Consider the following 11802-nt stretch of genomic DNA (forward strand, 5'->3'; position numbering starts at 1 on the left):
TTTCCTCCTCGCTGTAGCTCTTCACAACCAACCGCAACCAGCCAGCGAGGAAGGTGCAGCCCCCCCCCCATTATTTCCCTACACTCTCGCCCAGGACCCGCCCGCGACGCAAGATGGTGTCGTTCGCGTCGCCGCTGTTCTGGCAGATCAATTATTTGGTGACCAACCTCAGCAAGAAAAACTTCAAGTCCAATGTGGCTGAGCTCAACCAGGTACCAACATTTTACCCATTCGATTGCCTCCCTCAGGGCTACTTGTATACTTACTATGTTTATACCTGACGTCTATTGCAGCTCGTGGAACTCTATGGAGAAGACGCTCGTATCTTTCTACTCAACTGCCTTGTCAAGGATATCGACTTCCGCGACGCTCGCGGTCAGAAGGACGTGCTCAAGATCCAATTGCTCACGCACGAGATCGCTCAGGCCTCGTCGCGCCCCAATTTCACCACTTTCATCTGCGAGGTAGTCTCTCCATATCTTTTCGCAATGTTGGGGGTATTATAATAATTTTTGTTGATATTTTGTGACAGGCGATCGAAGGAAGCTCGCCCGACTCCGCAGCCGTCAGTAGACGATACGTGACCGAGGATTTCCTCCACCTTTTCTGCAAGATTCTGAAGCTCAGCCTCCCGCAGCAGGTGACGATCGGTCTGGCCTTTGCCCAGGGTGAGAACGCCGACAGCTCTTCGCAAGCCATCCAATTTCTGCGCACCAAGATCCCTGAAATTTCGTCCTGTGGGGCCAAACTTCCCTCGGACGTGCTCCACTCGCTCGTTTTTGTGCTGCGTATGAAGAAGGAATTCCACGCCGACATCGCCGAGACTGACTCATTCCTCGCTAGCATCTCCTCAGCGCACCCGAACGACATGGGTTCGCTCGAGATGGCCCCGTTGACCATGGGCGACCCCGATCACGTAGACTGCGAGCGCAGGACGGACTCGGACTTTCTCAGCAAGCTCATCTCGGATGTGTCTTCGAGCTGTCTGTTCTATGAATTGATGGAAGACGTTGGCTACTCGTGCACGGCATCCCCGCAGGCATTCCGAACGCTCTTGGATGAGGCTGGACTTGCAAAGGCACCCACGATCCCACCAGCCCAGGTTGCGGGGATGCTGGCCATGCTTTCGCGTACTTATACGGGTCTAGACGCGAGGAACGGAGCCACGCTGATGGCGAATCTTACGATTGATTTTGAGGCATCCGCGTTGGAAGAGGCAGCCACCGTGTCGGTGCGGGAAAAGTGGGACCTCGAGGTTATCGCTGATGTGCTGCAGAAAGATTACGGCTCTATTAAGTGGACGAAGGTGGCGGAGAAGCTTGATCGGGCTGACCTCAACATCCAGAATGTGGCTCAGCTACGTGTCCTTATTACAGCCTTCCAGCTGTTCTCGCAGACCAAGTTCCGTGTGACGACTTTGCTTCGACCCTGGAAGAACAGCCGCGCGCATGTTTGCATCCTGAAGGCCGCTGTAGAGGCACCACCGGAAGTTCTGTCATTTTCTGATTCACCACACAAGCTCGCGCCGTTCGAAGGTGCCGATGCGTCAGCCGTCCCCAAGAATGGTGTGTGGTTCTCGCTAGATATCGTGGATACGCTGCTGCAGGTATCGGAGCAAGATTGCTACGGTGACGTTCGCAAGCTTTTGGATGGTGCAATGAAGATGTGCCCTGATGTTCTGATCGCCAACCTGGCCCAGTCATCGCCTCGTTGGAACGCGCTGCGCGATGACATGTTCTCGGAGCTTTTTAGCACGTACATTATGGGTCGTCCCAACGCTCCACTCATCATGCGTCACCTGTGGTCTGTGGCGCCCAAACTAGTACTGTACGCTAGCGTCAAATGCTTTTATGCCGCGACGGCGCCACACATTGTGTCGCGACTATTCGCACTCTTCCGCAACACGGGCGACTCGTTCGCATCCGCGATCCACTCGAACTACTTCTCGTTTGCTCTGGCACTGGCTACTATGGGAGCCAACCACGATGTACTAAACTTAGAGACGTGGCTGGTGGAGCGTCTCGCGTCTCAACGGACGGCGTTTGCGACGTCATGCTTGGCCTTCGTGCACCGCAACTACGCTCGGGCGGTGCCAAAGAGCAACATAACCCCGCAGTCGAGCCACGTCCTGTCTATTGAGTCGTTGGCGACTATTCTTAAGTGTATCATGGCCGTTCAGGGGGCGCTACCCGTTACCATCTCTCAGGAGCTTAAGCGTATTATCACACTGTGCATGGAGGCACACCCCGTTATCTCGGCGTCTACACGCCCTGCTGGAGAAGTTGGCAAAATGCAAACACCAGGTGCACTTGGAGCAGCCACTGGTTTTGGTGCCGAAGCTGCAGCAGGTGCGGGGATTGCAGCTGAGGGAGCCACGAGTGGCGGTGATGCTCCGACGTATACGGCGGAGATGATCGAGGAGCAGGCCAACGCGTACTTTCAGCAGATTTACACGTCTGAGCAGAACATCAACGACGTCGTGGCGATGCTGAAACGCTTCCATGGGTCTCGCGACGAACGCGAGTGCCAGATATTCTACTGCATGATCCACAACCTCTTCGACGAGTATCGTTTCTTTCCACGGTATCCGGAGATGGAGTTGCGCATTACGGGTGTTCTCTTCGGCAAGTTGATCGAGCACCAAGTACTCCCGCCCAATTTTTTGCAAACTGCTTTGCGCTCTGTGCTGGAAAGTCTTCGTGAGCCGGTGAACTCCAAGTTCTTCTTCTTCGGGGCGTGCGCGTTGCAGCAGTTTGTCCCGCGGTTGCGAGAGTTGCCAGCGTACTGCACAAACCTGTCGCAAATTCCTCACTTGCAGCACGCACTGCCTGAAATTATGCGTCAAGTGAACCAAGTAACTCGCTCAATCGCGGTGTCAGGACCTTCAGGAGATGCGAGTGCTGGCACTGGTACTGCTTTGTTATTGGGTAGCTCCTTGCCACCGTTAGGCAGTGTGGTTGAAGGAGATGGAACTTCGAGGCTAAGTAGTAGTGCCGCATCTTTTAGCGCTATAACACCACCACTTGCGTCGAAGGCTCAAGACGATATCGGAATCCAAATCCCTTCATCGATCTTGAGTCGGTCAGCAGGTCCATCGTTGACATCTCCATCACCCAATGCACCAGCTGGCTCCCCGCCACCTCCTGCTGTCCCAGCCCCGGAGCTGATAGTGGACCATATTTTCCACGACTTGAGCAAAGTGGACGAAAGTGAGGTAATCGAGCAGCCGGACGAAAACGTGAAGGATCGTATCCACTTCATTGTGAACAACATGTCCATCTCGAACTTGGAAGTAAAGATCCCGGAAGTGCGTAAGATGCTGCTACCTGAGTATCACGCATGGCTGGCGAACTATTTAGTGGTGAAGCGTATCTCGACCCAGCCGAACTACCACACAGTTTATCTGATTTTCATCGAAAAGCTTGTGCGTCCAGAGCTTGAGCATGAGATCCTGAAGCGTACACTTCAGAATGCTCGCAAATTGCTGACCTCGGGAACGATCACGACTAACTCGCAGCAGCGTTCATTACTGAAGAATCTAGGCTCGTGGCTCGGTGTATTCACCCTCGCGCGCAACAAGCCTCTGCTTCAGCGTGACTTGGACTTGAAGGAGCTGCTGTACGTGGGCTATGAGTCTGGCCACCTTATCGCTGTGACGCCTTTCGTTGCCAAGATCCTCGAAGGATGCAAGAAGTCAAAGATCTTCAAGCCGCCTAACCCGTGGGTTATGGGTCTTATTCATTCCATGAGCGAGATTTATGATGTGCCCGACCTGAAACTCAACCTCAAGTTTGAGATTGAAGTTCTGTTCAAGTCGTTTAAGCTTAACGTGGAGGACCAGCGCAAGGCGCAGCTCTTGCATACGCGTCGTGCTCCACCTCGAACGGCCAACCCTGACTTCAACGTTAAGGTCCCCAAGAACTCGATGGTGGGACAGCGATCTGCCACACCACCTCCTGGCTCGGGAGTCAAGTTAAGCCGACCCCTAACACCAGGCAAGATGAAGAAGCCAGGCGACGGGTTCGCACCTGCTGGTAGCCCCACTGGAAGAGAAGGAGTGGCGGGCTACGGGCTTGGAACAAGCAATACTGGAGCTGCAGCTGCCGAGTCGACAGTGATTCCAAACCTGGCCTCGTATGTTGCCGTGAACCCTGAGCTACCGCTGCGCAACGTGAATTTGCGCCGTCTGGTACCTCTAGCCGTAGATCGCGCTATTCGCGAGGTAATTTCGCCTGTGGTGGAGCGCAGTGTAACAATTGCGTGCATTACCACTCGTGAGGTGATTCTGAAAGATTTTGCTACGGAATGTGATGACACGAAGATGCGTAAGGCGGCTCATCTAATGGTGGCGTCGATGTCGGGATCATTAGCACTCATCACAGCGAAGGAGCCGCTTCGCAATGCTATCGGTACCCATCTGCGTGCGCTGCTTCCCTCCAGCGCTGGGGACCCGCAGCAGCTTGAGCATGTGATCCAGATTTGTTCCAACGAGAACACGGACCTAGGCTGCATGCTGATTGAGAAGGCGTCGTCGGAGAAAGCCATGCGTGACATTGATGAGGCTCTGGCCGGTGCCTATGCATCACGTCGACGCTACCAGCAGCAGCAAGCACAGGCTGGAAAGACACTGGACGGAGTGCATTTCTTTGAGGGAAGCGCTAGCAGTACGGCAGTTGCAGTATCTGCTGGTTCTCCAGGTGCTCCTAGTGGCCAATGGCCTGCAGCCTTGCCTGACATTTTCAAGCCCAAGCCAGGTGGAGTCCCACCCATGCAGCTTGTGGTTTACGAGGCCTTCCAGCGTATCCCACGACCCAATTCCATGCCGCTTTCGTCTCGTCCGGGTGCTGCCGCATACGCTGGCGCTGCTATTGATAAGGAGGGTGATACTGCTGGTGTGAGTGTAACTGCTGCGTTGGATCGCTTTGCTGGATTGCTGGAGCGCTTCGAGCTGTTCGTGCAGAAGGTGGCTCGCCAGGCTGCGGCTGCTCAGCGTGAGCTTCCATCGCTGCTGGCGATTCCGGCAGAAAGCGAGGTCTTTGCTGTTTTACGTGAGGTTCGTGCTTTGGGTGGGAGCGTTCGACCTGCTCTGCGCGATGAAGCCTGTCTGAAGATTGCGAACCGAATTGTGAAGTTTATGTACGAGTTAGGCAACGGTGGTCGAGGCAACGAGCTGTTTTTGGAGATTCTTGTGAGCTCGTTGGAGGCTCTGACAGCTAACTGCGAGAAACTTCGCAAGGAGATTGTGGGGTGGGTGCTGCGCGCTCCTGTGGACGATAAACTGAAGCTACACTGTGAAATTATCGTGGCGCTTATCCGCTACAAGGTGGTGGATGCAAGTGAGTTTGACGTGTACCTGGCGCGCAACATGGAGCGCAACAGCGTGGCCATCGAGTTTGCAGTCCATGTTGTCCGTCAGTGTCTTATAATGGAGCACGTTGGTGTCGCTACTCAACTGCCGAACACTTTAGAAGCTCTTGCCCGCATTGTGGAGCGACATGGAGGAGCTTCGGCGAACAAGAATGTGCAGATCCTCGCTGCACTCCTGGAGCAGGCGCGTGTACAAAAACTCCAGAACTGCCCAGCAACGCCAGCACCACAGAAGACAATGGGGGCAATTGGCAGTGGCGCTTCCAAGGCTACCGAAGAGCGACCTCTGGTACAGGAACACGCAGCATTCAAGCACACCGTGAGCAACGCTCTGGAGCACTGGATCGCCATTTACAAGGAGCCGACGGGCAACTCGAAGATGCATGCTCAGTATCTCCAGATGTTGAAGCAGTACGGATTGCTTGCTGATGACGAAAGTGTATCGCTCTTTTTCAGGTTCGGTACGGAGCTGTGCGTGGATGCATGTCTCAAGAGCTCCTTTGCTGCGAGTGACCCTGCTGCGCTCAAGGCTGGTGCGAAGGTCCCATTGAACTACGCGGTGCTGGACGCCCTCACGCACCTGATGGCGCTGCTTGTCAAGTACCTTGACCCATCGCCCGCGGCCAAGCTTCAAGTGCTGAACCATGCCGTGGGTGCTATTGCCAATGTGCTGGTTGCAGCCCACGACTTGTCGCGGAAGAAAAAGGCCCCATTTGACCAGCGCGTCTTCTTCCGTATGTTCGTGAACCTTATGAAGGAGTTGACGGCGCAGGAACCGGCTTTGGATGCTATCCACCTCCAGGTCCTCAACACGTTTGCCAGCGCGTACAACACACTGCAACCTATGGGACTTCCTGGCTTCGTGTTTGCTTGGACGGAGCTTATCTCTCACCGCTGCTTCATGCCGTTGTTACTGCGCGCAAAGCAGCAGCGCGGTTGGCAGATTCTACACCGTCTGCTCATGAACCTGCTTGTGTTCATGGAGCCATTCTTGCGTCATGCGAACTCGAACATGTCGCTCCCAGACTCTATTGCTGCGCTCTACAAGGGTGTGGTGCGCATCATTCTGGTGCTCTTGCACGATTACCCGGACTTTCTGAGCGATTTTTACACGAGCTTCTGTGACGTGTTGCCTGCAACTTGTGTTCAGCTGCGTAACGTGATCCTGTCGGCGTTCTCGCGCACGATGCGCCTGCCCGACCCGCTAACATTGGGACTTCAGGTTTCCCAACTTCCTGAAGTGAGCGTGGCCCCGCGACTAATGCCTGCATGGGGAGTTGCCCTCTCGCACAACGGTATCAAGGAAGAAGTCGACGAGTTCTTGCACGCAACAGCGAACCGCGCCTCGGTGTTCCCCGCCGATCTCATCTCGAAGCTGATGCGTCCCGCTGCCCAACTGGAACGCGACCCGACGTCGTGCAAGTACGCACTGCCTGCTCTCAATGCGCTGGTGCTGTACTTGGGCAAGGAGGGCATTGCCGACATAGCCAACGGAGGTTCGACGCCGACGAATGCGCCGGTAACGTCATCTGTAGCTGATGACAAGTCTAGCACGACCAGTAAGTTTGAGCAGACCGCGGCCATGGATGTGTTCCGCTACCTGGCGGATGAGCTAGACACTGAAGGCCGCTACTGGTACTTCAGCTCGTTGGCGAACCATCTACGCTACCCAAACAGCCACACGCACTACTTCAGCTGCGTCATCCTGTACCTGTTCTCGTACTCGAACAACAAGATGGTTAAGGAGCAGATTACGCGTGTGTTAATCGAGCGTCTCATCGCCAACCGCCCACACCCGTGGGGTCTGTTGGTGACCTTTATCGAGCTGATCCGTAACAAGAGCTACAAGTTCTGGGAGCAGGACTACCTCGAGTGCTCGAGCGAGATCAAGGAAGTGTTTGATGACGTGGCTCGCACGTGTCTAGGGGGAGTGGCGCCTGGTTCCTCGAGTGCGAGTCCTCTAGCCTCTCTGGGTGGCAGCGCCATCTCCCCCAGTGCCTCGTCTTAGATAAAGGGATAACTTTTGCAGTCGTTAATCTGCACAAATTCATTCTTCGCATCTTAATCGGTCGAGTCTCAACCATTCGGTTCATGTGTCTGTTCTTTTTTATTTGCAGGTTTTGCCTTGTGTCAATAGCTCTTATTTTTCAAACTTGCGAAGGATGTTGAAGGCGGCGACGTATTGCAATGCCGTATGCTTGAGGCTGTACTCGCTGGTCGGTAGCCCCACCTTCTCGAAGAGAGCCTGCATATTATCAACAGGCTTACGCAGATGTTCGTGTGAGGCAAAGTTGCCTAGGAATTCGTCGATCAGCATGTCCACGTGCGATACCGTGTAGCACGGCGAGTACTGAACCTCGATGATGAGACCTCGTGGAAGGTTATTGCGGGACATGAACGTGCATACACTCACCACAAAGTCCCCCACCACATACTGTGTGCCCTGCGTTATAACAAAAACTCGGTTTTAGCATCTTGCTCACGTGCCCATACTTGACTGACTGTACTTGTACCTCAAACTGTCCGTCCGACTTGAAGGCGTAGATCTCCACCTGCTGCAGGATGTTAGCTCCGTCCAACCCGCACTCCAGCAGCGAACAGTCCTCCACGAGCCCCTCAATTCCATTATCGCTGGGTGCTATACCGTGTGCTTTTTCGTTGGCCAACGCGGCGTACACCAGATCATCATTTTGGGACATTCTTAGCATGAACATGCGCTGATTGATGTAGCCATCTACAAACCAGTAATATGTCAGTCCGATAGACTGATCCACTAGCAGGCAGCTCTACCATCTTCGCTTACCCGTGAGAGTCTTGCGGTTGAAGAGACGGCAGTGCACCACATGCCGGCCGATCTTCTCCCCACCCATTGTCTCCAGCTTGCGCAGCAGTTCCTGATACTTCTGTGTAATGTTGACATCCTGGATTATCACCACTCTACGCAAGAGAAGGATGAAGACGCATGAGTCCATATCACGCGGCGCAGGAGCGGCCGCAACGCACCTTGTCATACCCGTCATTGCTCCTTGCTCCCGATTCCTTCAATTGCAGTATATTTAAAATATTCTGTTTTCTTTTTTCTTGTTTAAATAACAACAAAAAACATTAATCTAAAACACTACTCTACTGACGTGTCTGTCAGTAATTAAACCCAAAAAAAAACATTATACCTCCCACCCACTATGTCATCCCTTCCGCCAAAGAGGTGGGATTTAAGAATCCGGTCGGCGCTGCTCCGCTTTTCGAAATTGGCGGAAAGAAAGAAGCGCAAATAGCAATCAGCGGGCGGTAGTAGTATTCAGTAATAGTTATCCTAAGATTTGACTCAATATCAGCCAGTGACCAGGGCCGCCTTCTCTTCGCTCGGATAGTTCTGTCCAGTGAGAAGTGCGTACTTGAGCAACGGACGGAGTCACCGACTGACATTTATGGAATTATTTGATTTTTTTTTCAAAATTGAATCTTGTAATGTAGAACCCAAGTTCTTGCAAATGCCTTTAGAATTGTGGGTTAGGAAGCAGATCATAACAGGTCACGCGATAGCATCACTTATTAAACAGAAGCTCTATGCGAACCTGAAGCAGTGTACCTTCGGGGCGAGCGACATACCCATATGTCTCGTCGGGAAGAACAGCATACGCCCTGACCCAGAAAAGGTCAGAGTGATTAATGAATGGCCTAGTCCATCCAAAGTAAAGGAACCGAGGCAGTGCCTTGGGCTTGCAACGTACTTGCCCAAGTACACTGAGAATTAGGTAGGCAAGATTCACCTGCTGTTGTACTAGCCCTGGCCGCGACCGCTACCTTTTTCAGGAACGATTCTACATGCTAGTAGAGAATTAATCATCTAAAAGAATTACGCATTAATACTACGAACGACGAAGCAGGACATTTATAGAGAAGTAGCGAACACGCTCAGTAATCCTAGTGTGTTTTGGTCCTGGAGTTGAAACCAAGGTTGCGCATACAGGGTAGTGCAGTGTTTATTACCCCCCCTCCCCCGATACTACGGCTTGATAAGGAAGCTTGTCTCAAAAACCCACATGGGTTCTGAAAGGAAGGGAGCAAAGTGACCAATTTGAGGTAGAATGTAAGCTTAGTATATTTATAGGTAGATAAAGCTTTAGTTAGTTACAAAGTATAAGACACCTATAAAGAAAGGACATCAGCCAGTGGTTGGCTTTCTTGTGGTTTATTCCTTATTCTGAGTAACGATGGGTGGTTTATGGAATATACCATATCCCATTTATTCCTGTCCCATCGACCGCGAACCCTGGCGCCGACACGAAGGGCGCGTGCGATTGCGGGACGAGCTAGTCTAAAACACAACTCTACTAACGTGTCTGTCAGTCGGTGACTTCGTCCGTAGCACAAATACGCACTTCTCACTGGGCAAAAAGCTTCCGAGCGAAGCGAAGACGGCCCCGGTCACTGGCTGATATTGAGCCAAATCTTCGGATAAATACTACTGAATACTACTACCACCCGCGGATTGCTATTTGCGCTTCTTTCTTTTCGCCCCATTTCGAAAAGTGGAGCGGTGGCGACAAGAAGGGCGCGTGCGAGGGCGGGACGAGCACCGAACGGGAGCCCCAGGCAACAATGTAGCGGTTTGCAAGTATGTAAGTCCGTCCGAGGGTAGCGCTAATACGTGCCTTCTACTGGCTGTCGAGCGCAGCGAAGGGAGTCGTAACTGGCTAAAACTGACATTTTGTGGTGCTTACATTGTGTCGACATTGGTATCGTACTTCAATGCATCGCTAAAAGAACATTTTGTCTCCGCGGAGCGCCACTTCACGCAAAGGGCGTTGCCTGTGTGAGCGTTAGTTAGCATTAGTAGGCCGCGCCGATCAGCGCTCACGCAATGTATGGTTGCACAAGCTGTTAATAGAAATTGTGGGCCCTGGCGGCCCATATTAAGCCTTGAATAGTCATCTCAGTACTTTTGTAAAAAATATAATGTTTTAAGCTTCGTAGTATTGTTTTAGTAGTTTTACTTACACGATTGTTTTGCTTAATACTATTACAGTTTCTTTTAAGTACTTGCTTGTAATCTTTTGTAGTAGTATTATACATGATTGTGTTAGATAAAAAACACAACTTTACTACTAATACTAATTACTCAAACTTCTAAGGTGTAAAGTGGCCTCCCACCCTTCACCCCATTCCACCGCCACGAAAAAAAATATCGTCTCCTTTGTATTTGCGCGCGTAGAGTGCGACCTTTAGAGAATGTGCCCTTTTCCCAACACGATACGTAGCGTACCTTCAAGACACTGGAAGCAGTGTTTGTGATTAAATTAGCGCGGAGGCACGTGGTTAGGCAAGAACACTAAACACGGGGAACACCATGTACATGATATAATAGAAGAAACAGCACGAAGCACGAAGGCCACAGACAATGAAATAGGACTAAATCAATGAAGGCGCCTAACAATTCTGAAAAGCACGAACCACGAAAGAGCGCGCTACTTTGAAAAATGAGGAGGAAAAACGTATGACGAGAGCGTACGGACCACGGAAGAGAGCTGAAATATTGACACCCCATAGTAGAGCACGTAACTGTGACAACGCACGGAAAAATGATTATTCTTTTACACCACTTTGTAGCACGGAGCACGGTCGATGGACCAAACATGAAGCCGCGGAAGATCATAAACGGGAGATTATCGAACATTGAAATACGATACCAGGGTAGAACGGGAGCTCACCGAGCCAGGGAGAGCAGTACTACGGTAGCTCATGATGAAACGAGCGACCGACCAACTGCGGCACCATAAGATAACACGATAATATAGACGGCGACCCCACTATTAAACCATATGTGGTGTAGTGATTTCTCCAGATAATCACCCGTAGACAAAGATGCGCCACCGCCCAGGATGTTCAAGCGACGAGCCCTCGGTCACGTGACGTACAGTGACTCCAAGATGCAAGAGACTCGACGGCGTCACTACCGAGCTCTCAACGGATATTGGAAACGGTCCTATGTCACTGAATCCAGGCTGTCCTTATTATTAATAATGGACTGACCGGATTCGCATTCAGCGGCCAAGAACTGACCATCTACGGGAGGAACCATCGGTGGCGGTTGGGATAAGATCGCGGAAGACCCAGCGACTCTTCGAAGGCGCGTTCACCGTCTGGGACAGGGCGCGAGCCGTTAAAGATGCTCATGCGACGGTGCAGACGACGCTTGGTGTGCAAGAAGATCCATAACGGATCATTGTTCACTCGATATTTGTATACTTGATTAGGACTTCTTATTAGGAATAAACCCGAAAGGGTAAACATAAATACAGAGCAGAATTTCCACTCAAGCACACAGAGCGATGTCCGGCTTCAAGGTAAGCGTCTGGTCAAGCTTGTTTGAGTGTGTTATGCCGGTCGGTGAACTCGAAGCTCTGTAGCGAGGGTTCATCCGGTAAGGCCAAG

The 11802-nt window shown here is 52.0% G+C and overlaps 2 protein-coding genes across 2 annotated transcripts; one reads left to right on the plus strand and one right to left on the minus strand.

Moving 5' to 3' along the window:
* Positions 1-113: 113 nt before the first annotated feature.
* Positions 114-7509, plus strand: PITG_18474 (CCR4-NOT transcription complex subunit, putative; the record flags this gene model as incomplete). The annotated part of the gene is made up of 3 exons (XM_002896343.1): positions 114-212; positions 294-464; positions 533-7509. The coding sequence occupies 3 exons, from the start codon at positions 114-116 to the stop codon at positions 7373-7375; spliced, it is 7113 nt and encodes a 2370-aa protein (XP_002896389.1).
* PITG_18475 (uncharacterized protein) lies at positions 7508-8408 on the minus strand (the record flags this gene model as incomplete). Its single annotated transcript, XM_002896344.1, has 4 exons — positions 7508-7810; positions 7881-8101; positions 8171-8304; positions 8371-8408. 3 exons carry the CDS (start codon positions 8235-8237, stop codon positions 7508-7510), a joined length of 591 nt encoding a protein of 196 aa, XP_002896390.1.
* Positions 8409-11802: the final 3394 nt, after the last annotated feature.

Source organism: Phytophthora infestans, genomic scaffold (genome assembly GCF_000142945.1).
Source record: "Phytophthora infestans T30-4 supercont1.62 genomic scaffold, whole genome shotgun sequence".
Taxonomy (NCBI): domain Eukaryota; phylum Oomycota; class Peronosporomycetes; order Peronosporales; family Peronosporaceae; genus Phytophthora; species Phytophthora infestans.